At 49.5% G+C, this 26,184-nt stretch overlaps 1 protein-coding gene and 1 long non-coding RNA gene across 2 annotated transcripts; one reads left to right on the top strand and one right to left on the bottom strand.

The window, feature by feature from the left end:
* The first annotated feature begins 50 nt into the window (after positions 1-50).
* Positions 51-25,579, top strand: LOC115641123 (zinc finger protein RFP-like). The gene is given in 8 exon segments (XM_030544222.1): positions 51-56; positions 718-813; positions 1,397-1,627; positions 2,227-2,249; positions 2,802-2,917; positions 22,473-22,508; positions 22,511-22,531; positions 25,031-25,579. Coding segments are annotated over 8 exon segments (1,044 nt in total). The 3' UTR covers positions 25,546-25,579.
* Positions 8,700-21,360, bottom strand: LOC115641194. Its single transcript, XR_003998021.1, has 4 exons — positions 21,278-21,360; positions 18,313-18,315; positions 9,608-9,614; positions 8,700-8,709 (listed from the first exon to the last, which is right to left on the bottom strand). It is a non-coding gene; the product is annotated as an uncharacterized LOC115641194 (long non-coding RNA).
* Positions 25,580-26,184: the final 605 nt, after the last annotated feature.

Raw genomic sequence — 26,184 nt, 5'->3', positions numbered from 1 at the left:
ATGGGCCCTATCCCACCTTCTTCAGCTCGCTCCCACCTGCATCATTCTGCATGGAGGTGCCACCCCCAACCCCACCCCCACCGCTGCGTCCACCATCACTGGTATCCTCCTGCATCCTAAGTCTCCTCCTCTTTCTTTTTCACTGGACAAACCCATGTCCAGTGCTGGGTCCCTACCAAACAGGGATAGTGCTTTACAAAACTGGGGACTGTGCAGCTTCCAACCAGATGAATGGCCTCCAGACATCTCATGTGGTTTGCCCCGGTGCTTACACCAGCTCTGTCCAACCAGTGCAATCCCCAGGGCTTCAGGGCTGAAATCCCAGCCCATATTGAAACCCTGGTGGCTTCTGGGATTTGTATCACTTGGTTTGTTAAACCTTCTTTAAAAAAAGGCCTATTGATTCATCCCCATGTGACTCCAGTGTCCTGTTATGTGCTGTACGACTAGTCAATTCACAAATACCAATAAAGCTTGGTTATAATTGAGGTCTCTGTCTAATTACTGAAAAGACTGACCCTGATTTGGTAATAAGTCAGAATATGATACACTCCCAGTCTGTATTGATAAGGTTTCATCTCCTTGGTGCCCCTGATGTTGATGTCACAAAGTGATTAGGACCAACAGTCATCTTGGGTTTAGGATGGAAAAACAAAAACCTCCACACCCCTCTCAACCATTCAGATAAAAGCTCCCAAATCCTTTCTTTCTCTTCAGGAAAGAATCCAGGCCCAATTGAAGACTCTGAGGGATGAGAGAGAAAAGCTGCTGGGATTGAAAGTGACTGGAGAGGGGAAAAGCCAGGAGTATCTGGTAGGTGCCTGTTGTTGTTAACCAGCAGGGACTGGCAGTGGGAAGTCTCTTTGGAGGCAGACTCCTGTGTGGCCTTAGTGAACATGGACGTGTGTGTTTCTCCATGATCATGGATTGCCCAGTTAGATTCATGTGTAGACAAGCCCTAAGCTTCCATTTCAGTTGATGAGTTAATGTCTAGCTCTTGTGACTTTCCCAGAAATCCCCCCCAAGTGAACTGAATGTCATCCATGAAGTTCTGTCTGCTGTGTCTGGTCATTTCGTGCATTAACTTGTTTGTTTCTTTTTTCTCCCCTGGTGTCTCTGTCAGTGTAGCTCTGAGTCCTGCCTCCTGCTGCTCTGGGTCTGAATTTCCAAAGACCATGAATAACATATGCTAACATGACAGACATGGAAACCTCCCTTTCAGAGTTACAGGGGCTGAAAGGGAAATTGTGAGAAAGTCATCTCCCTAGGGTAGAGTCAAATGTCAGAAATCTTAGGAGTTTCAATGAAGTTCTGCCTCCTCCACACTCAGTGCTCCATGAAAGGACCCCAGGTGCCATTCATATCCCTGACCAGCTCTTCTCCTATTTTCATACAGAAACAAACACAAACTGAGAGGCAGAAGATTCTGTCTGAATTTCAGCAACTGCGGCAATTCCTGAAGGAACAAGAGCGACTCCTGCTGGCCCAGCTGGAGAAGCTGGATGAGGAGATTGTGACGATCCAGAATGAAAATGTCAGTAAACTCTCTGAGCAGATTTCCCATCTCAGTGAGCTGATCAGTGAGCTGGAGGGGAAGTGTCAGAAGCCAGTGAGTGAATTCCTGCAGGTAAGACAGGGAGAAACAGAGGTGCCAATTCCATGGGTGCTTAAGGGCTAGAGCACCCATGGAAAAAAATTAGTGGGTGCTTAGCACCCATTGGCAGCCAGCTCCCCCCTCAACCCTCAGTGCCTCATGCCCACCAATCGACTCCTCCCCCTCCCTCCCAGTGCTTCCCACCTGCCTCAGTGGTAAGAGGAAGGGTGGAGGTGTGGCATTGGGGAAGGGGTGGAGTCGGGGCAGGGTCTAGGGTTGAGCATCTCCAGGGACAATTAGAAGCCAGCACCTGTGGTTAGAAACATCCCAGATCCCCACACAGGGAAGGGAGGGCTCCTGAATCATAAGCACTGGAGCCAGCGGTCAGAGATCTGAGTGTAACTCGGCGTGTGCATTGCTGACATGTGAGTGACTATTGTTCTTTGCAGAGTTACAGACAGAGATATAAGAGATGGAAAAGCCCCATTAGCTCAGGGAATCCTTGGCCCTGGGGTCAGGGCAGGGCCTCTCTTCCCCATATTTGCAAAATCCCTTCCCTGGTATCCCCTGTGTGAATCAAATGGAACTGAGAGTCTTTCCTCTCTCTCTCTCTCCCTCTCTTTCCCCTCTAGGATGTCAGAAGCACCTTGAGCAGGTACATGGCTCCCTCTCACTCCCCCTCGCACTTCACAATACTGGGAAAGGGCTTAATGGTGATGTTAGCACTGCATCTCCCCAGGGATGTACAGCAAAATGTGTGGGGAAGGTCACATTCTAGATACAAATCTCTGTGATCAACTTCGTCCTGAGGTTCTCACCCTTGCACAGAAAACTCTGGAATTCTCCATTCAGTGGGAAGGACTGACCTCAAGTATTTCCCAGAGATGTCACCTCCCTGGGGGACTGGCCTCCTCAGTATAGTTGAGATGGAATATGGGCCTGTCACTGCTGGGGCCCTGGTTACCATTCAGCCCAGGCCAGCAGTGGTCAAGAGTCTTTCCCACCTGAGGACTGTTTGGAGACCTGTGTGGAATGAGCTGGGGAGGTGGGAGTTGGTTCCTTAGTCTAGTTCCTAAGGGACAGATTTCTGCAGCTGGGAGAAGCAGAGGAATTCTAACTCCAGGCCCATTAGAGCAGCGACTCCCTAGCAACCACTTATAATGAGTCTCACAATGAACTGTAATCACATGAAATTGTTTCTCTCCAGGTGTGAGAAGGGGAAGTTGCAGCAGCCAGAGGAGATTTCTCCTGAACTGGAAGAGCAAGTCAGTGATTTCTCCCAGAAAACTATTGCGCTACTGGAGGCTCTGAGGAAGTTCAAAGGTACCTAGAAGGGATCTAGGAGGGGAAACTGGGATCAGTGTCTGAGACTGAGAATGGCTCTGGTCAGTTGGTTCATAATTAGATTATGCTTCTATTTAATTGTTGGGTGAGAATGCCACACACTTAGGGTCCAAGACACTCAGACTGATTAATTCAACCCCTTATTTGTTCCAAAAGCATGTCTTGCCATTACAATTATGGCTAAAGTAAGAAATGACAGACATATTGAAAGAAATACTGTCCAGTTACCTTCTCCTGGGGCATAGGCAGGTCATGATGCATTTCTCCTATGATGCTCCTTACACTGTCTGACATATAATACACATCCAGATTATATATTTATTAGTTTTTTTCCAATCACCTTTGAATGTTATGAATAGAAAGTATCTTGTATAACTCATACACTACACATGCATGTGTGTTATGCATTGTAAGTATCTTCTAACTGGCAGGGCTTTTGCTGTCCAAGCTATTTTCAAGTTATTCTCCTTTCTGATTCATTCATTACCAGTCATTACACACTGATGTGCATGGGTCAGTTTGACCCTTTTCTCCACATGGGATTTTTTGGACTTTGCTAACTGTTCCTGGGCAGCACATTGTGAGTGTCTGGTGTCTTTAAGCACATTGTGTGGACGAAACATCTCTTTGTCCCACAGAGCAACTTATGAACACATCACTTAATAACAAGGTCACTTAAGGAAACATTTCCCTTATGTCAAATACAATGATTTCTGAAAATCTTACTTCATCATATAACAGAAAAGGTTCTACCAATCCCAAAGGATCGGACACATTACACCCCAGGTTAACAAATGTTTCAGATCTTACCCAAATACATGCTATAGCCACTTCTTGTTAACAAAACTAAACTTTATTAAAAAACAAAAGAGAGAAAGTATGGTTGAAAGATCAGTATACACACAGACATGAGTTTGATTCATTGAGGTTCAGATTCATAGCGGAGATGGTGATACTGTAAAGAGTTATTTCGGAAATACTTCATAGTCCAGTGTCCAATATCACCGTGAGGGCGTACCAGCATAACTGGGACCTCAGTCTTGCGACTCAAACTTCCCCCTGATGAAACCTAAGCAGATCTGTGATGACAGAATCAGGACCCAAGGATCTTTTCTACAATGTCATGTCTTTTGACAAGTTGGGAGTTCACAAGGATGTTGGGTCCATTGCTAGGAGATGCCTGAATGAGAGAGGAAAGAGGTTTCAGACCTTTTCACATTAAATACCTGAGTGTGTCTCGGACTCTTTCTGTGTCATGATGAAAACACAGTTCTAGGAGATCAGAGTGATGATACTGTTATAAATATGAAGCCTGAAATCTCACCTCTCTTATCCTTTCCCCCTCCAGACACTCTGCCGTCTGCACTGGAGAGAAAAAGAGGGGAACCACTCGGAGCGCACAGACAGGGTGAGACTGCAGCCTCTTCCCAGCACTGGCCCCTCTCAGCGGCCCCACCGCTGCTCCTCTTCCCCCGAGACCCTGCTCTTCGTCAGGCCAGAAACCAGAGCTGGGCTCCCACCCAGGGGGCCCAAGTGGCACTGGGGAGCCCTGCACCCTCCATGTGCCCTGAGTGGAGCACCCCGGGGAGTGGGGACATGGGACATAGGCTGCTCTCAGGCCCCCTAGAGACCCACCCAGGACAGGTGGAGGGTCAAGGGCTCTCCCTAGCAGGCAACGATCCCAGCCTGGCCAGGGGTCAGGGGCTTGGTGGGAAGAGGAGTAATGGGGCAGGGCCATGGACTGAGGGGGGCCACCAGTGGTGGGACCTCATGCCCCAACCCCAACTTCTACCCATGGGTTCGGAACTCCTGGGGAGATTCCATACCAACATCACGCATTCCAGGGAGCGGGGACCTGGGCTGGGGGCTGCTCTTAAGCCCCCCAGAAACCCACCCAGGGCAGGTGGAGGATTATAAGCTTTCCACAGCAGCCACGTTCTCAGCCTGGCCAGGGGGTGGGGCCTCAGTGTGAAGAGAGGGAGTAGGGCAGGGCCATGGAGGGGGTGTGGCCACAGGTGGTGAGACCTCATGCCCCCCACAGCACAACTCCTGGGGGGAGATCCCAGACTGACATCACACAAACAATCCTGACACCAACCTTAGTGCTGAGTTCATGCCCACGCTGATGAACAGAAGCACTCACTGAGCAGCACCTGAACAGAGATCTCTGCCCTGAGGTCTGACACATCCCTCTGCTTTACACTAGTGGAGAGGTCTCCCCATCGCTCTTCTCCAACATCCTGCCTTTCCTTTGGGCAGGGCTGGACTCTCCCATTGGAGCTGCTCACTGCTTCCTGGATTGGGGAGATACTCTCCCTGTGATGCTGTCAGCTCCTGCCTTCTCTCTAGGCTGGGGATGGAGTTACCTCACCCAGTGCCACCTCCTACTCTGTGGTTTTAAGCAGCTCTTCCCCAATGCTGCACCTTCCTCTTTGTTCCCCAGCCTGGGAGTGGAGGCTGCCTTAGGGGAGGGAGCTTCCCTCTGGGGTATAAAGCTGGTAATTGCCTCCTCTGTTCCCTCCTCAATAAAAGCTTCTAACACCTTCCTGGCTGTGTCTGTTTCACTGGGAATGGAGCAGCCCCAGCAGATGGAGCAGGGAGCTGAAGCTTCTGGAAGCAAATGAGAAACACACTAGGCCCTGGTCTATGCTAAGGGGATGGAGGGGGTCGACCTAAGATACTGCTGCTCCCCCATCGACTCCGCTTCCGCCTCTCGCGGTGGGGGAGAACCGGACAGGGAGAGAGCTGGGGGATCAATTTATTTGCATCTAGACTAAACTCTATAAATTGATCACCAATAGATCGATCACTACCCTGAGGAGCTGCAGTGACATTCCTGCTCAGTCTCAGGTACGCAGGACAGAGGTAGCTCCCTGGGATCCAGGAGTGTCCCAGCCGGGACAGAGCTGCTGGGGGGTGTGAGAAATGGTCCCGCTTCCCCCAGGGCCGAGCTCTGCCCCTAATGCTCTGATTCTCTCTCCTCAGTGGACGTGACTCTGGATCAGGACACAGCTCATCCCCAACTTGTCCTGTCTGAGGATGGGAAAAGTGTGAGATGGGGAGACACGCGGCAGCAACTGCCCAACAAACCTGAGAGATTTGATACTTGGGGCTGTGTGCTGGGCTGTGAGGAATACATCTCAGGGAGACATTGCTGGGAGGTGGAGATGGGGGGTGGGCTATTCTGGGCTGTGGGGGTGGCCAGAGATTCTGTGAGGAGGAAGGAAGGGATCAGCCTTAGCACTGAGGGGGAGATCTGGGCTATGCAGTGGTGCTGGGAAGGTCAGTACTGGGCTCTCACCTCCCCTGTGACTCCCCTGCCCCTGAGCCGGGTCCCCAGCAGGATCCGGGTTTGTCTGGATTGTGACCGGGGGCAGGTGACATTTATCGATGCTGGAGACAAGGCCCCGGTCTTCGCTTTCCCGCCGGGCTCCGTCCCTGTGGGGAGAATCCGACCCTGGTTCTGGGTGGGGAATGGATCCCGGCTCAGCCTGTGCCCCTGAGACACGCAGGGGAGAGGCAGAGGAATATCTCACTGGGAGCCCTGAAATCAGCCTCCCTAGCCTCACACACCCTTGTCCCTGTGACCTCTCCCTGTGGACTTTCTGTCATCCCGTTTCTGTGACCCTGGAGGCTGCTGTGTGGTAGAGAAGCCAATAGCATCACTGCCCCAGGGACTATGCAGCCTGTTTGCCACTGTCCTTTATGATCCAGGAGGACTCTGGGGATCCTGGGTCAGACAGAGCCACTGAGACATTGGGGGGGGAACAGCCCACTGGGAATGGAAAAATGGGTTTCTCTAGCCAAGTAATCCCGACCTCTATGGCCTGGAGGACTCCTGTCTACCCAACCTCTGGCCTCTCAGCTCTATGACCCCTGGAAACTCCTACCCCACCCTCCCTGCAGCACCAGGTATGGGAGGAGAAAAGGGGCCGTGGGGGCTGTGGGGTCACAACTGGTGGAGAGGCTGGGGGTAAAAGTGATGTGGGGGGGCAGTATTAATGTGGGGCTGGGAACAGACATATGCGGGGGGGCAGGGACACAGAATTAGTTAATTCGGATTTGGCATTTTAGGAAGAAGCTGGAAGCTCCGCACCAGCCAGGAGCCTGGGAGAAAGAGACCCAGGGACTGGGGAGTGTGCATCATCCAAATATCCAGTAGAAATGAGTGACTAGTGTAGACACTTCTTACATCGATAAAAGAGGTTTTACCATCAATGCAGTAAATCCACCACTAGGAGAGGCATTAGTTAGGGCAACAAAGAATTCTTCCCTTGACCTATCTGCATCTACAGCAGGGGTTAGGTTGACCTAACTACATCACACAGGGTGTGCAAGTTTTCACAGCTCTGAGCGATGTAGCTAGATTGACCTAAGTTTTAGGTGAAGACCAGGTCTCAGGAAGAATATTGCTACTATAGCAGAGCTACAGCGGTGTCACTGAAGTGCCATAGTGTAGATGCATCTGGAAGTGTTTTTTCCATCGCTCTAGTTTATCCCCCTTTCTCAGAGGCTGTAGCAAGGTCACTGACAGAATTCCATTGTCTGGACGGGGGATTAGGTCGATCTAGCTGTGGCACTCAGAGCACACAAAGTTTCACAGCCCTGAATAATATCCCCAGGTTGATCTAAGTGTTAAGTGTAGAGCAGGCCTAAGCAGGGTTTCCCTGGAGCTGGCTGAAAACACAGGGGCTGAGGGATTGCCTGGCAGCTTGGTGTGCATGAGGCCGAAAGCCAGGAGAACCAGTCCTGAGTGTGAGCCAAGAAGGAAATTGAGGGTATGTCTACATCTAAAATTTTGCAGCGCTGGTTGTTACAGCTGTATTAGTACAGCTGTATAGGGCCAGCGCTGCAGAGTGGCCACACTTGCAGTAACCAGCGCTGCAAGTGGTGTTAGATGTGGCCATACTGCAGCGCTGTTGGGCGGCTTCTAGGGGGGTTCGGGGAACGCGAGAGCAAACCGGGGAAGGAGACCAGCTTCGCCGCGGTTTGCTCTCGCGTTCCCCGAACCCCCCTGCAAACCGCAGGGAAGGAGACCTGCTTGCACGGAGGTTCGGGGAACACGAGAGCAAACCGGGGAAGGAGACCAGCTTCGCCGCGGTTTGCTCTCGCGTTCCCCGAACCCCCCTGCAAACCGCAGGGAAGGAGACCTGCTTGCACGGAGGTTCGGGGAACGCGAGAGCAAACCGGGGAAGGAGACCAGCTTCGCCGCGGTTTGCTCTCGCGTTCCCCGAACCCCCCTGCAAACCGCAGGGAAGGAGACCTGCTTGCACGGAGGTTCGGGGAACGCGAGAGCAAACCGGGGAAGGAGACCAGCTTCGCCGCGGTTTGCTCTCGCGTTCCCCGAACCTCCCTGCAAACCACAGGGAAGGAGACCTGCTTGCTCGGGGTTCGGGGAACGCGAGAGCAAACCGGGGAAGGAGACCAGCTTGATTACCAGAGGCTTCCTCAGGTATGCTGGGATACCTGCTTATTCCACGGAGGTCAAGAAAAGCGCTGGTAAGTGTCTACACTTGATTACCAGCGCTGGATCACCAGCGCTGGATCCTCTACACCCGAGACAAAAAGGGAGTACGGCCAGCGCTGCAAACAGGGAGTTGCAGCGCTGGTGGTGCCCTGCAGATGTGTACACCTCCTAAGTTGCAGCGCTGTAACTCCCTCACCAGCGCTGCAACTTTCTGATGTAGACAAGCCCTGAGAGACAGAGCTTGCTTCAGGTCCAGGGTTCCCCGGAAAGGCAGACGTGGAGTTCTGAGTAAAGAAACTGCCGACTGCTGTTTGTTTTTACCGTGTTCAGGGCATAGGAATGTGTGGATATTGTTTGTAAATAATGAAGATTGCACCAAAGAAATACCTGACTCCTATAATCAATTTCTCCTGCCAATGGAAGAACCTAGCAAGGCCCCAAACACTGGCAAACTGCTTGGGTCAAAGGAGCAATAGTACAACCACAGTCAAAATCTAGACCTGTGGAGGCAAATGCATTGGTGGGAAACATTTGTGGGGAGCTCCAGCAGCAAAGAGCCTGTGCAGAGGAGCAATTGCTGCTAACTGTGGACTTGAGCATGTCCAGCTTTGTGTGCTGAGCAGTCCCCATTGTCCCTTATCTCCAGCCTCATACTTCTCTGCCCAGAGTCAGACAAAACCAAAACATGGACCTCTTGCTTTAATTTTCCCCAGCAGACCCAGTCAACACAGTGATAATGAACTCGGTATTGGCCAAAGGAGACAAAATGAGAAGAAGAGACGGGGCAGCTGGAACAGCGTGGAGGATTGGGGTGGGGAATGAGTTGGATTGTTACTTTTTCTTTTGTGTTTGGAGTTTTACAAAATTAAACCATAAATCTTTCTAGCTCTTAGTTTGTGTTTTGAAGGGGCTCAGCTGTAACCTTTAAACTGCGATGACATAAATCTTAGAAGATTTACCATAAAATCACCCTTTAGCTCAAGGTTTGCTCCAGATTAATGAGTTGTTGCCATTTTCATGCATTGTCACTAACACACACCATCTGCCTCTGACTTTAGCCCAGGTAGCTCCTGTAGCCCGGCTGGTCCCAGGCGGGTGGTTAGATGTTCAGCAACACACAGTCACACTAAGGCTCCTCTGCACACACATTGTCACTGAAGTAACTCAAGGGGGTTTAGTTCCCACCTATTGTTTCAACTCACAGAGTTCCTCCTACACAAGCATTCAGGTCTTGAGCAGTCCAGGCAAACAATGCGCATTACGACAAAACTTAAACTTGTTCTTCATAATAAGTTTAAAAACAATCCTAGCTGCCTATTTAATTTTAAAAACAGCAAAAAATATCCACCTCCCTTTCCATTTCTTATAAGGAGCTGTAAGCAGAGTCAGGATGAGCGCTACCCTGACATCTGGTGGTGAATTGTAGGGAATGTGGAAAGAATTCCAAGAATTTCAAAGAGTGGGGAAAGATTTGCATTGGCATCCACCCCCCACTTAGCATAAGCCCACAGCTGATTGGGATGGTTATTTTAACAGCTCTGGGATCCCCAATTTCTTTGTTATTGGAGCAGGAGGGAAAAAAAGTTTGTCACCCTGATTATGTGAATGGGGAGCTGTGGGACTGCCTTGTGACAGAGATGACTCAACCTCAGTTGGGTGGTACTTGCTAAACATGAGACATGGGTTCCAAAACCCCATGAGGAGAGAGAGAGAGAGAGAGAGAGAGTTTGGAGACTGGTGTGTGTATCTGATGGTATGGGCCCCTTTTGAGGGCCTGGAACCGCAATTGCACATCTTTCTCTTTCCACTGTTAAAGAGTAGAGCTAATTTTGATTCCATTAGGAGTCCATCTAAAGACTGATGAGCTGAATTCCTGTTGAGCCAATGGTGCAGCAACACCAGGGCTCCCCTACTAAGAGTTGAAATTACTGAGTGCTGTGTTAACCTGTCAGGGAGCCTGAAGATCTATTGTTAAGCGGCTAGCAGAGCGAAGTGGTTTGCAGCATGTTGGAGCAGCCCATAGAGCAGTGAGCATAGTGAAGTGGTTTGCATGGACAGCTGGAGGAACAGCAGCACAGCTGGTGTGGTGGAGTGGGTTGTGGTGAGGGCTGCAGCAGAACTTTATGGAGAGGTGGAGCAGTTGGCCCTAGCCCATGTAAGGTGCCCCTTAACACCCTGTGTGGACTTCCCCCCCACCCCTTTCTGCCCAGGCTGTGTGGACTTCTCCCCCCCCCACCCCTTTCCACCCAGGCTGGGGGGGTAAAACTCGGCAGAAAAACTCTTGAATTCTGGGGTGGCACTGGCCAGAGACTTTTGGGTTGTTGGACTTTGGGGTAATTGGACTTAAAACCCTAAAGGGGAAAGAACATTGCCAAATGTACTTGGAGGTGGGTTTTGTTTATGGTTTGTGTTATAATCCTGTTTGTGGTGTTTCTCCAATGGGATGCCGCATTGTTTCCTTCCTTTATTAAAAGGATTTTGCTACGCTCAGACTCCGTGCTTGGGAGAGGGGAAGTATTGCCTCCTAGAGGCGCCCAGGAGGGTGTGGTATGTAAGTTTCCCAGGTCACTGGGTGGGGGCTCGAGCTGGTTATGCATGGTGTTATTAAAACTGAACCCCTGGATACTGAACCCGGCCCTTGTTGCTGCCAACTCAGAGGGGCAGAAGGGTTACAGAGTCTTGAAGTTTAAATCTCCTCAGTGTGATAGAGATGCTTGCTTTGACCTGCTTAGCTCTTGGAAATCCAGGAGATTTGGGCTGTTGACCCCTGAGAACCCCCTGTAACATTTCACGAACCCCCAGGGGTTCACGAACCCCAGTTTGGGAATCACTGATCTAGGGGTTCCTTTTCAACAATACAACAGAACCGGCTCCAGAAAAATGCTTGAAAAAGCTTTTTAAAGCAACTTGTACCTTTTTGTACTAATTATGAAGCTTATCAAGACATAACAGTTATTCTTTGTTTTGTATGCTGGCAAAGTATAACTGGGAAGGTACAGTGATGACGCAACATAAGTGATGATGCGATGGAGTGGCTAATAAAAAGCAATTTAAATTTGCAGAAGGGAGATCTGGTTCTGTGTGGAGAATGGGCTGGTTCTTTGTTGCTTGTGTGCATACATCAATAAAGAACTTGGTATTTGGACTTTGCTGAGTTGTCTGTATTTTGCGGTCAGACAACAAACCTGAAAAGTCTGAGATAGAGATAACCCCGACAGATGTGGCGACCCCGATGGGACATGTCTGACTCTCCGGCGAGGGGGTCCATCTCCGATGCAGCGCAGAGCGCATTCTTCAATTGAGAGGAGCCTTGCCAAGAGTCAGATCTCACGTCGGCAATAAGGCGTTGTCTCATGAACCAGCCTGAGCCCGTTTAAATCCAGCAACGTCCACCTGCCCTTTGAGCAGGAGTCCCGGGAACTAGGTAAGTGAGTGCTTGGTACAGGAAAATGGGACAAGGTGGCAGTAAATGCCCGGGGAATGTCCTGTTAGCTCTCATTCTGAGAGAGTGGAAGGATATATCCAGGACAGCCGGATTGTCCAAGGCTAAGATGAGAAATTTGTGTTGGACCAATGGCCGTCATTTACCTTTCATTTGTCCCCGACTAAAGACTGGCCAGAGGGTGGAACCTTTTCCACAGATAGGGTGAACTCCTTAAGGGATATTTTGGTTGATCTTAGGCCAGGACAAATGGATAATTTGTTTGTGTGGTATAACTGTAAACCCACGGAGGAAAGGGTAGCTTCTGAAGCTGTGTGGATGAAAAGCTCTTGTAAAAATCCCCCACCATATGCCCCAGAGTCACACTGGGAAAAGGACAATTTTGTTCCTGTTCTTCCCCCTGTCCGGCGGAGTGCAAGGATTCAAAAGCAGGTTAGGGACAGTTCAGGGACAGAGAAGAATCAAGGGGGATCTCAGGGTAATGTTGCCTCATCCTCAAAGGGATCAGGCAGCCTCACCCCCTCTGTGCAGCCTCCAGCCAGCCTTTTGCAAACTTGGCCAGAAACTGCTTCTCAAACACTTCCAATATTACAGCAGCCCTATCCTCGCCCTCGTGGACCCCCACTAGGTTACTTAACTCCATGAGAGAGGATGTTTCTGAGACACCCCTGATATTACAAGCCCCGTTAAGAACTTATCTGGTTCCACTGGTTGCTGGGGGACATGAGATGGTTTTTACCCACATCCTGTTTGTAACTTCAGATCTGTTTAACTGGCAGTGCACTATGCCTCGCTTACAAGACAATCCTGAGGCAGTGGAAAGAATGTTCCGCACATTTTTTTTCACTCATGTGCCCACTTGGGCAAATGTAAATCATTTATTAAATACTCTCATGACAGAAGATGAAAGACAAAAAGTAAAAAAAAAAAATCTGCAGGTCATTTGAATGCACCTTGGCCAATTAATGACCCTAATTAGAATCCCAACAATTCAGCTCAAAAGACAAAGTTGGATAGATTTTTAATAACTGTTTTGAATGGCATTAGAGACGTAGGGGAGGCTACTCCAAATTGGAGTAAGGTAACTGCTTGTGTTCAGCGTCCAGACGAGCACCCCTCTAACTTTTGTGCTCGACTGATTTGTAAAGTTAGAAAACATGGGAATTTAAATCCTGAAACTGATCATGGAAAGGAGATGGTTAAAATGATTTTCATGTCACAATGTGCAGAGGATATTGCAAAGAGATTTAAAGAGCATCCAGATGGCATGCAAGAAAAAAGGTTGTCTAAAGTAGTTAGCATTGCTACTAGAATGTTTAATGGGAAAAAAAGAATAAAAAAAGAAGGAAAGGCAAAAAAATATAAAAAAAGCAAGTGTCACTGTTGACAGCAGCAATGACCGGGGAAAGAAAAGAGGACATGAATGAAAAACAAAGGTGGATAGAATGGATGGGAAAGAGGAGAAGCATCGAGAGGCAGAGGACATGGAGAAGGAGTTAGAAGTAGTGGTTGTCATTACTGTGGTGCAGAAGGACATTGAAAAAAAAGTTGTTTATGTATGGATCTGCATTTGTTCGTGAAGGAATCAGACACTCTCGATACGCAGTTACTGATAGGCAGACTGTTTTAATAGGGGAAGCTCTTTTTCCCGGGGTGAGTGCCCAAGCTGCAGAGTTAAAAGCCCTGACTGCAGCCTGCCTCTATGCTAAAGGGAAGAGGGTTAATATTTATACGAACTTAAAATATGCTTTTGGGGTGTGCCATGCCATAGGTGCAATTTGGAAGGAACAAGGTTTCATTACCTCATCTGGAGCTCAGATTGCCCATGGAAAGGAAATTGCTGAACTGCTTCAAGGCACTCAGGCTCTTAAGAAGATTGCGGTGATGCACTGCAGGGTTCATACTAGACAGACTGATCCTGTCCCAATGGAAGGTCGCGTGGCTGACAGGGTGGCCAGGGCAGCGGCCCAACAGGAAGGCCAGTTAGACTTGATTTCCCCCCCGCCAGCTCAATGGCAATTACAAGCTTCAGATACTAAAAAGGCAACATGGGAAAAGTGAGGTGCTATAAATGGTTCACAGCAACAGCCACCTAGGAGTAAATAAAATGGTTCAAATCTTTCTTAGGCAGTTTGTAGCTCCTGAATTAAGTGAAATGGCCAAAAGAGTACTGGAAAGTTGTATTCTTTGTCAGCAATGTAATCCCAAGGAAACACGCCAACAGGCGCCACTGGGTGGGCGCAAATGGGCTCATAGGCGCATGCAGCACATTCAAATTAATTTTACTGAATTATCCCCCTCAAAAGGAAAGCCACAGCCAAAGCAGTTTGCAAGGTGCTTCTTAATGAGATCATGCCAAAATTTGGCCCTCCTGAAAAATTGATTCTGACCAGGGAACGTATTTTACAGCAAAAATTTGCAAGAAACTTACCGAAGCAGTTGAGACAAAATGGGTTTTTCATGCCCCCTGGCCTCCTCAGAGCTCAGGCCAGGTGGAGCGTATGAATGGAACTCTAAAGACCACCCTAACTAAGCTGTGTAAAAAACTTAAAATGAAATAGACTAAAGTTTTTCCTTTGGCTTTGTATATTGCCCGGACTACTTCCAATTCTAGGACTAAGCTAGCACCCTTTAAAATACTTTTTGGACATGTACCACCTTTTTTTTTACTTCTCTGGTTTCAATACCTAGTGACAATAATCTGACTTGTAAAACAAAAACTTTTGTAAAAGCTTTTCAGCAGCATTTAACCACATTACAACAGTACTCAGCACAGTCTCAATCTTTACCATTGTAGGAAGCTGTTCATTCTGTTTCGCCAGGTAACCCAGTGTGGATCAAAGTCTACTAGAAGACTCCACTCCAACCCCAGTGGCTAAAACCGTTCGAGATGATCCTGAGGAGCCCTACTGCTGTTCAGGTCAAGGAACTTCCCGCTTGGATTCATCATACCAGAGTCAAATGAAGCCTCGCTAGGGAGCCCGACCTGGTAAAGGGTTCCCCAGAAGCAGACGGCATCAGACTTGGAGGGAGTCATGCACGTTCACCCCACCGCAAACCGGGTGAGCCAGAGGCAGATGACCGCCATGCCCAGGACAAATGGACTGCTACCCCTTTGGGCGACCTGAGATTAAAATTCAAGAAGAAGTATACTGGTGCCCATTCCCCAAGGAATGGCAACGAATAGTCGGCTGCGGAGTTGGTGGACTCATTTGTGTATTGTTTGTTGTTTTTCTTCTGTGGTGGTTGGATTAACTAGGGGATATGAATGTAAGGCCTTTATTAGCTTTGCTCATGAAATGAAAGCCCGTTTGCCAGCACTGAATAACATTTTGTGTTGGGTATGCTCCTTAATGCCAGTAGATAGTCACCAAGGTCTTCCCATTATCTCCATACCTCTTAGCCCTATGAATATGACATGGACTTCTTCATGGAAGGACTCCTCAGGCTTGTAGAACCTAACCTGGGCAGATTCAGGATTCCAAATTAATAAATATCTTATGGTGTGGAAGTGACCTGGTGAGTGGTGCTTCCTGGGCTTAGGAAATGTGCCTGTAGGAGTTAGCAATTGTAAATCCTATTTTAATAAAACCCATTTTGGTGAAAGGGGGGGACCTGATTGTACTCTTGCACAAGGTTTACCTCGACCTGGAAAGTTCTGTTATATTTTCCCTGCTAACTTTTGCAGCTTGATTAATCGGTTGGTATTGGATAAACCTCATGGGTTTACCAGAATAGGTTGCTTTATAGCACCAGATCTATCACACACTAATTGCACCGCAGTGCTGAAACATTCAGAAATCTTTCGCATACACTGCATAAAAAAGCATTCTTTTAATTCTTCGGGTACCGAGTACTCTGTGTCAGTGTGCTGATAATGCTACTAATAGTTTTCAAGGTCTCTCTGCCTGGACTGGATGGTATTACAAACCCCAATATACTGCATCTATTATATCTAATCCCTTGTTTGGAGTCTACTGGGTTTGTGAAGAAAAGGCTTATTTAAGCTTGCCTGTCTCCTGGAAAGGGTCATGCTCTTTGGCCTGGTTAGAACCCCTTGTTCTATATCAAGATCACCTTCCTTCTGGATGTTTAAAAAATGTGCAAGGTGCCAAAAAAATATTGACTGGTCTCAACCCCTTACCTGGAAAGCGCTTAATGATTGGACAGGTAATAGTTTTATGAAATTAACACGTGCTATAGGTGCTATAGTGCAAAGTGTAAACCAAACACAATGCTGGATTTGTATTTATACCCCACAAACTTTGGTCAAGGTATCCCGTTGTTGGGGGTACCTATCTCTCTCAGTTCATAAAAAAATGTCACATCTCAGGACGGTGCTTTCACCAGCTTATCTGTTTCGTGGAACCAGACTTGGTCCATTGATATGATAGCCCAGGGCTCTTATGCTTTTTGCATAAGCCGGCACTCATCAGACAAAAGCAGCTTTGTGGGTAATTTTACAAGCTGTAAAATCACTATTCTAACTTATTCCAGCTCCTCTTGGCACGTCCCTAAAGGATCTGGCTGGTATTGGCTATGTAATCGTACAGCTTATAAAACCCTTCCAGCAGTTTGAGGTAACACATATTTACTGGTTTTTTTGTGGGTTTTGGGGTTGTTATAATCTTTGTATGCTACAATATTGTTTTTTGTGCTTTCAACAAATCATAATTTTAATGTCCCAAATGTGTAAACCAACCCTTAAAGCTAGGCGTCCTTACTTTGTAGTATAATTTAAGTTGTGTTCCTCGAGTCCCCTTAGTGGGTCCTCTAGGAATGAAGGGGGAACTTGATGAGTTTGCCTTGATGGCCTGTTTTGCTTAGCAATAACACAGCAAGGCCTACTGAGGAAAAAAATATACTAGCTGAAACAGTCAAGCGCTTGCCTGGTTGCTGACTATATGACCTTGTTAGATAAGAGAATGCTTGCAGAGGCTGAGAAAAATGCTTGAAAAAGCTTTTTAAAGCAACTTGTACCTTTTTGTACTAATTATGAAGCTTATCAAGACATAACAGTTATTCTTTGTTTTGTATGCTGGCAAAGTATAACTGGGAAGGTGCAGTGATGACGCAACATAAGTGATGATGCGACGGAGTGGCTAATAAAAAGCAATTTAAATTTGCAGAAGGGAGATCTGGTTCTGTGTGGAGAATGGGCTGGTTCTTTGTTGCTTGTGTGCATACATCAATAAAGAACTTGGTATTTGGACTTTGCTGAGTTGTCTGTATTTTGCAGACAGACAACAAACCTGAAAAGTCTGGGATAGAGATAACCCCGATAGTACATAACAAAACTCCTCATTAAATCTTAACCAGCTCTGTGATTACACAGTGGACATAGAAAGGATTGGATAGCATCCAGAACTTATACCGTCTAGTATAAATAACTCACCACCCTCTCACACCTCCATTAGTCTTTGGCACCAACATCTCCTGCCGAGCAAGAACAGTTTAATTGAGGGTGAGCCCCTCAATCAGGCAATGCCAAGAACAGTTCTGCTGCCCTTGATTCACACAACAAAGATAACAACACTTTAGTACCTCCAGGGCTGTAATTTTATAGGTAGGCCCCTTCCAACTGAACAAAGATCATGAGTGGGTTCTAAGAAGGGAAACACCCCCTTGCTGCTGCAGGCGGGGCATGGTGTGAACTCAGGAAATTGAAACTTACTCTGTTATACTGCCCAGAGGGAGCCATGGCTGCAGAGAACCCTGTGCAAAGTCTCCAGGAGGAAGCGACATGTCCTATCTGTCTGGAGTATTTAACAGAACCTGTCATTCCGGAGTGTGGGCACAATTTCTGCCAAGCCTGCATCAGCCAGTGCTGGGAGGGATCCGATACGGACATCTCCTGTCCTCAGTGCAAACAAACTGTGCAACAGGGAAGCCTCAGGCCCAACAGGCAGCTGGCAAACATGATAGAAATCGCCAAACGGCTGAGTTTACAGGCAGCAAAGGGAAGAGGAGCGGACGGGGTGTGTGGGGAACACCAGAAGGCTCTGAAGCTGTTCTGTGAAGAGGATCAAACCCCATCTGTGTGATCTGCAGAGTCCCCCGGGCTCACTGCACTCACACGGCGGTTCCCATACAGGATGCTGCCCAGGAGTACAAGGTACAGAGTTGCTGTCATATCTTATGGGTAATAACTTTGGCATCACTAGTTTCCTGAGACAGGTGTATCTGTGTCACTCAGCTGTGTGTAGCCTTCATTGCATGAAAGAGTCTGTACAAATTAATGATACTCCAGCCTGGCAAGAAAGGCAACAGAAAGATTTAAAATTGTCTGATGTGGGAAAGTTTTCTTTGCGCAGCTGAATCCTTTTCAAACCCAGCTCCCACAAGTGAACTAAGGGAACTCTCCGCAGACCGGAAGTTATTAAATGACCAGTGAGATTTGATTCACAAGAGCTGCAGGCCAGTCTATGTGAGAGTACTGCCTTCAGACCAGAGAAGGGGAGTTACAAGCTGTGTCTGTTATTACTGATTGGATCACAGTGTTTATTATTGTTATTGGCATCCCAGCAGCCTCTATGTACCCCAGATGAGATCTGACTTCGATTGTGGGGGTCCCTGTAGAAAACCCAGTGAGGGGCAATCCCTGCCTTGAGCCATTGACAGTCTAACTCAGGGGTGGGCAAACTACGGCCTGCGGGCCACATCCAGCCACAGGACCATCCTGCCCATCCCCTGAGCTCCTGGCTGAGGAGGTTAGCCCCTCCCCACTCCCATATTGTCCCACCCCTGGTCTAACTGGAAAAGAGAGACAAAAGGTGGGAGGGGAAACTGAGGCACAAAGAGGGGAAGTGACTTGTCCAAGGTCACTCAGTAGGTCAGTGTCAGAGCGAGGTATGAACCCCCATTTTTCCAAGGCCAAGTCCAGCGCCCCAACAACTAGGCTACACTGTCCCCCTCAGGAGCACAGAGCAATGATGACATGTGGACAGAAGGAGAAAAAGACTCCTTGATAAAAGCCCCAGGCTTACCAGGGAGATGAGGTTTCCCACTGGGATTCTGAACTCCAGTGTTGCTCCATGAAGGGTTAAACTCAGATGCTGCCGGCCTGCACTAGAGGAGATCACTGGGCTAAATGCTGTGTGGGACCCCAAGCACCTTCAGTCTGCACAAAAAAAGGCTCCAGACAGCTCAGGTCCATGCTAAGTACCACTGGATTGTAGCAAAACTAACCCCAGGCTGGAGCTGACCGGTGCCAGTCTGACCTGTTCTGTTGTGTACGTGGGCAAGGACCAGCCAGAGCTGTTCTGTTAGTCCCACCAGGCAGCCTTTAGAAATCTCCCAGAATGCACTGCTTCCGGGATCTTTACCAGGGAATGGGATAGTGAGGACCTACCCAGAGGGCATTGCCACTGAAAGGGTTTAGGGCAGCACTGGGGCAAACCCCAACAGTTCCTTATACAAATCTGCCTCATTAGGAAGGGCCCTGAGGCATCCCCAGAATATAGGACATCCCCACGCCTGCCTGCATGAGCCCTCCTGCACCTGAATCAATCAGCCTGCTTGGGCCCCCCCCTCGCCTTTGTCAGCTTGCCCCCACCTGCATCATTCTGCCACTCGCACCCCTGCCCCCAACCTCGCTGGTGTCCTCCTGCATCCTCGGTCTCCTCTTCCCTCTTTTTCACTGGACCAAGCCACGTCCAGTGCCAAGTCCCTACCGGACAGGGATAGTACTCCACAAAACTGGACTGTGCGCAGGGCCGGTGCAAGGATGTTTCGCGCCCTAGGTGAAACTTCCACCTTGCGCCCCCCCATCCCTGAGCCCCTGCCTTGATCCCCTCCCCCCGTGGCAGCTCCGTCCTGAGGTGCCCCCTCTGTGGCAGCTCCCCACCCTCTGCCCTGAGGCACCACGCTGCCCCAGCTCACCCTGCCCCACCTCCTCCCTGAGCACGCCGTCGCTGTTTCACTTCTCCCGCTTCCCAGGCTTGCAGCGCCAATCAGCTTAGGCGCCGCAAGCCTGGGAGATGGGAGAAGTGAAGCAGCCATGGCATGCTCGGAGAGGAGGTGGGGCAGGGGTGAGCTGGGGCGGGGAGTTCCCCTGTGTGCCGCCCCCCGCCACTTACTTGCTGCAGGTGGCCCTCCCCACGCTCCCCTGCTCCAGCTCCCTCCGCCTAAATGCTGGCAGTGACCAGAGCAGCTGAAGATCTGGCCGCCGTGGTCGCTGGTGAAAAAAATGCCGCCCCCCAAATCCCAGTGCCCTAGGCAACCGCTTAGGTCGCCTAAATGGTTGCACCAGTCCTGACTGTGCAGCTTCAAACCAGACAAATGGCCTCCCGACGTCTCATGGGGTTTGCCCTGGTGCTTAGACCAGCTCAGCCCAACCAGTGTAGTCCCCAGGGCTTCAGGGCTGAAATCCCAGCTCATATTTAAACCCTGGTGGCTTCTGGGATTTGTATCATTTTGTTCATTAAACCTCAAAAACAGACTGATAGAGTCACCCCCATGTGACTCCAATGTCCTGTTATGCTCTGTACCACTCATCAATTCACAAATACCAATAAAGCTTGGTTATAATTGAGATCTATGTCTAATTACTAAAAAGACTGAATCTAATTTGGTAACGAGTCTGATAATGACAACTCCCAGTCTGCATTGATAAGATTTCATCTCCTTGGTGGCCCTAATGTCACAAAGTGATTAGGACCAACAGTCATCTTGAATGAAAAAACATAAAGCTCCACACCCCTCTCAACCATTCAAATTAAAGTTCCCAGATCATTTCTGATTCTTCAGGAAAAAGTCCAGACCCAATTGAAGACTCTGAAGGAAGAGCGAGAAAAGCTGTTGGGATTGAAAGTGACTGGAGAGGGGAAAAACCAGGAGTATCTGGTAGGTGCTTCTTGTTATGAACCAGCAGTGACTGGCAGTGGGAGGTCTGTTTGGAGGCAGACTCTTGTGTGGCCTTGGTGAACGTGGGCTTGTGTGTGTTTCTCCATGACCATGGATTACTGGGTTAGATTTGTGCATAGACAAGCCCTAAACTTCCATTTCAGCTGATCAGTTAATGTCTAGCTCTTGTGGCTTGCCCAGAAATCCTCCTCAAGTGAACTGAATGTCACCCGTGAAGTGCTGTCCACTGTGTCTGGTCATTTCGTGCATTAACATGTTTGTTTCTTTTTTCTCCTCTGGCGTCTCTGTCAGTGTGGTGCTGGATCCTGCCTCCTGCTGCTCTGGGGCTGAATTCCCAGAGACCATGAATGACAGAATATGCTAACATGACAGACATGGAAACCTCCCTTTCAGCAGTATAGGGGCTGAAGGGAAAGCTGTGAAAGAATCCTCTCCCCAGGATAAAGACAAATGTCAGAAATCTTAGGATTTTCAACTATGTTCTCCCTCCTGCACACTCACTGCTTCATGAAAGGACCCCAGGCTCCATCCATGTCCCTGACCAGCCCTTTCCCTATTTTCGTACAGAAACTAATACAAACCGAGAGGCAGAAGATTGTGTCTGAATTTCAGCAACTGCGGCAGTTCCTGGAGGAACAAGAGCGACTCCTGCTGGCCCAGCTGGAGAAGCTGGATGAGGAGATGGTGAGGATCCAGAATGAAAATCTCAGTAAACTCTCTGAGGAGATTTCCCGTATCAGTGAGCTGATCAGTGAGCTGGAGGAGACGTGTCAGAAGCCAGTGAGTGAATTCCTGCAGGTAAGACAGGGAGAAACAGAGGTGCCAATTCCATGGGTGCTTAAGGGCTAGAGCACCCATGGAAAAAATTAGTGGGTGCTTAGCACCCATTGGCAGCCAGCTCCCCCCTCTAGCCCCAGCTCTTCTGCCCACCAATCAACTCCTCCCCCTCCCTCCCAGTGCTTCCCACCTGCCTCAGTGGTAAGAGGGAGGGTGGAGGTGTGGCATTGGAGAAGGGGTGAAGTCGGGGCAAGGCCTGGGGTTGAGCACATCCAGGGACAATTAGAAGCCAGCACCTGTGGTTAGAAACATCTCAGATCCCCACACAGGGAAGGGATACGATGATTTCTGAAAATCTTACTTCATCATATAACAGAAAAGGTTCTACCAATCCCAAAGGATCGGACACATTACGCCCCAGGTTAACAAATGTTTCAGATCTTACCCAAATACACGCTACAGCCATTTCTTGTTAACGAAACTAAACTTTATTAAAAAACAAAAGAGAGAGAGTATTGTTAAAAGATCAGTATACACACAGACAATAAGTTTGATTACTTGAGGTTCAGATTCATAGCGGAGATGGTCATGCTGTAAAGAGTTCTTTCAGATATACTTCATAGTCCAATGTCCAATATCACTTTGAGGGCGTACCAGCATAACTGGGACCTCAGTCTTGCGACTCAAACTTCCCCTGATGAAACCTAAGCAGAGCTGGGATGACAGAATCAGGACCCAAGGATCTTTTCTACAATTTCATGTCTTTTGAGAAGTTGGGAGTTCACAAGGATGTTGGGTCCATTGCTGGGAGATGCCTGAATGAGAGAGGAAAGAGGTTTCAGATCTTTTCACATTAAATACCTGAGTGTGTCTCAGTCTCTTTCTGTGTCATGATGAAAACACAGTTCTAGGAGATCAGAGTGGTGATGCTGTTATAAATATGAAGCCTGAAATCTTACCTTTTTAATCTTTTCCCCCTCCAGACACTCTGCCATCTGCACTGGAGTGAAAAAGAGGGGAACCATCGGAGCACACAGACAGGGTGAGATTGGAGCCTCTTCCCAGCACTGTCCCCTCTCAACGACCCCACCCCTGCTCCTCTTCCCCCGAGACCCTGCCCCTGGCGAGGCCAGAAATCAGAGCTGTCATAAACAGATAGTTAAGGGTTAATGTTCTTTTACCTGTAAAGGGGTAACAACAGTAACCTGAAACCACTGACCAGAGGACCAATCAGGAAACAAGACTTTTTCAAATCTGGGTGGAGGGAAGTTTTGGGGTGTGAGTTCTTTGTTCTTTGTCTTGGGTCTGACCCTCTCGGCTCTGAGAGTGATTTTTCTATCTCCTGGCTTTCTAATCTTCCGTTTCCAAGTTGTAAGTACAAGGATAGTAAGACAATAGGTTTATATTGTTTTCTTTTGTATTTACATGTGTGTAGTTGCTGAAGTGTTTTAATTGTATTCTTTTTGGATAAGGCTGTTTATTCACTTTTTTTTCTTAAGCAATTGACCCTGTAGATTGTCATCTTATTACAGAGACTATTTTTAATGTCTTTTCCTTTCTTTTTTTTATATAAAGCTTTCTTTTTAAGACCTGTTGGAGTTTTTCTTTAGCGGGGACTCCAGGAAATTGAGTCTGCAGCTCACCAGGAAATTGGTGGGAGGAAGAAGTCAGGGGGAAAATCTCTTTGTGTTAAATTTACTAAGCCTGACTTTGCATACCCTCTGGGTGAGGAGGGGAGAGAGATTAGCTCTCTTGGTACTTGTGTTTCCAGGACTGGAAGCAGGGAATCTCCTAGGGTCGTCCAGGGAGGGGAGCCTGGGAGGAAGTAACCAGGAAACAAGGGGAGGGGGTTATTTCCCTTTGGTGTAAGACTCAAGGCATCTGAGTCTGGGGGTCCCCCAGGGAAGGTTTTTGGGAGACGACAGTGAGCTAGGCACTGTATAATTCCTGGCTGGTGGCAGCTTTACCAGGTCCAAGCTGGTATCTAAGCTTGGAGGTTTTCATGCTAACACTCATATTTTGAACGCTAAGGTCCAGATCTGGGAAAAAATGTTATGACAAGAGCTGGGCTCCCACCCAGGGAGCCCGAGTGGCACTGTGGAGCCCTGCACCCTCCACCTACCCTGGGTGGAGCACCCCAGAGAGAGGGGATATGGGATGGGGGCTGCTCTCAGGCCCCCCAGAAACCCACCAAGGACAGGTGGAGGGTCAAGGTCTCTCCCCAGCAGGCAACGCTCCCAGCCTGGCCAGGGGTCAGGGTCTTGGTGGGAAGAGGAGTAATGGGGCAGGGACATGGAGTGGGCGGGGCCACCAGTGGTGGGACCTCGTGCCCCACCCCCAACTTCTACCAAGGGTCCGGAACTCCTGGAGAGATCCCAAGCCAACATCACGCATTCCAGGGAGTGGGGACGTGGGCTGGGGGCTGCTCTTAGACCCCCCAGAAACCCACCCAGGGCAGATGGAGGATTAGAAGCTCTCCACAGCAGCCAAGCTCTCAGCCTGGCCAGGGGACGGGGCCTCAGTGGGAAGAGGGGGAGTGGAGCAGGGCCATGGAGGAGGTGTGGCCACAGGTGGTGAGACCTCGTGCTCCCCACAGCAACTTGTACCAAGGTTCCAGAACTCCTGGGGAGATCCCAGACTGACATCACACAAATAATCCTGACACCAACCTTAGTGCTGAGTTCATGCCCACGCTGATGAACAGAAACACTCACTGAGTAGCACCTGAACAGAGCTGTCTGCCCTGAGCTGCTTTACCCTAGTGGAGAGGTCTCCCCATCACTCTTCTCCAACATCCTGCCTTTCCTTTGGGCAGGGCTGGGCTCTCCCATTGGAGCTGCTCACTGCTTCCTGGTTTGGGGAGATGCTCTCCTTGTGATGCTGCCAGCTCCTGCCTTCTCTCTAGGCTGGGGATGGAGTTACCTCTCCCAATGCCACCTCCTACTCTGTGGTTTTAAGCAGCTCTTCCCCAATGCTGCACCTTCCTCTCTGTTCCCCAGCCTGGGAGTGGAGGCTGCCTTAGGGGAGGGAGCTTCCCTCTGGGGTATAAAGCTGATAATTGCCTCCTCTGTTCCCTCCTCAATAAAAGCTTCTGACACCTTCCTGGCTGTGTCTGATGCTGGGAATGAAGCAGTCCCAGCAGATGGAGCAGGGAGCTGAAGCTTCTGGAAGCAAATGAGAAATACACTAGGCCCTGGTCTATGCTAAGGGGATGGGGGGGGGTTTGACTTAAGATACTGCCGCTCCCCCATCGACTCCGCTTCTGCCTCTCGCGGCGGGGAAGAACTGGACAGGGAGAGTGCTGGGGGATCAATTCATTGCATCTAGACTAAACTCTATAAATTGATCCCTGATAGACCGATCACTACCCTGAGGAGCTGCAGTGACATCCCTGCTGAGTCTCGGGTTCCCGGGACAGAGGCAGCTCCCTGGGATCCAGGACTGACCCAGCCAGGACGGGGCTGCTAGGGAGTGTGAGAAATGGTCCCAGCTTCCCCCAGGGCCAAGCTCTGCCCCTAATGCTCTGATTCTCTCTCCTCAGTAGACGTGACTCTGGATCCAGACACGGCTCATCCCAACCTTGTCCTGTCTGAGGATTGGAAAAGTGTGAGACAGAGAGATATACGGCAGCAACTGCCCAACAACCCTGAGAGATTTGATTCCTGGGGCTGTGTGCTGGGCTGTGAGGGATTCACCTCAGGGAGACATTGCTGGGAGATGGAGAGGGGGTATAGGGGGTACTGGGCTGTGTATGTGGCCAGAGAGTCTGTGAGGAGGAAGGGATGGATCAGCCATAGCCCTGAGGATGGGATTTGTGCTGTGGGGTATGAGTTGGATCAGTTCTGGGCTCTCACCTCCCCTGTGACCCCCCTGCCCCTGAGCCGGGTCCCCAGCAGGATCCGGGTTTGTCTGGACTGTGACCAGGGGCAGGTGACATTTATCGATGCTGGTGACAAGGCCCCGATCTTCACTTTCCCGCTGGGCTCCGTCCCTGGGGAGAGAATCCGACCCTGGTTCTGGGTGGGGATGGGATCCCGGCTCAGCCTGTGCCCCTGAGACACACAGGGGAGAGGCGGGGAAATAGCCCTCTGGGAGCCCTGAAATCAGCCTCTCTCGCATCACACACCTTGTCTCTGTGACCTCTCCCTGTGGACTTTCTGTCATCCCGTCTCTGTGACCCTGGAGGCTGCTGTGTGGTAGAGAAGCCAATAGCATCACTGCCCCAGGGACTGTGCAGCCAGTTTGCCACTGTCCTTTATGATCCAGGAGGACTCTGGGGATCCGGGGTCAGACAGTGTCACCGAGACATAGGGGGGAACAGCCCGCTGGGAATGGAAAAATGGGTGTCTCTAGCCAAGTAATCCCAGCCCCTATGGCCTGGAGGACTCCTGTTTACCCAACCTCTGGCCTCTTAGCTCTATGACCCCTGGAATCTCCTCCCCCTCCCTCTCTGCAGCACCAGGTAGGGGAGGAGAAAAGGGGCTGTGGGGGCTGTGGTCACAACCGGTGGAGGGGGTGGGGGTAGAAGTGATGTGGGGGGGCAGTATTAATGTGGGGCTGGGAACAGGCATATGGGAGGGGCAGAGACACAGAATTAGTTAATTGGAATTTGGCATTTTGGGAAGAAGCTGGAAGCTCCGCACCAGCCGGGAGGCTGGGAGAAGGAGACCCAGGAACTGGGGAGTGTGCATTTAT

The sequence above is a fragment of the Gopherus evgoodei genome, unplaced genomic scaffold (genome assembly GCF_007399415.2).
Source record: "Gopherus evgoodei ecotype Sinaloan lineage unplaced genomic scaffold, rGopEvg1_v1.p scaffold_33_arrow_ctg1, whole genome shotgun sequence".
Classification (NCBI taxonomy): Eukaryota; Metazoa; Chordata; order Testudines; family Testudinidae; genus Gopherus; species Gopherus evgoodei.
Note: the sequence above shows the minus strand (reverse complement) of the source record. Positions and strands in the feature narration are given on the sequence as shown.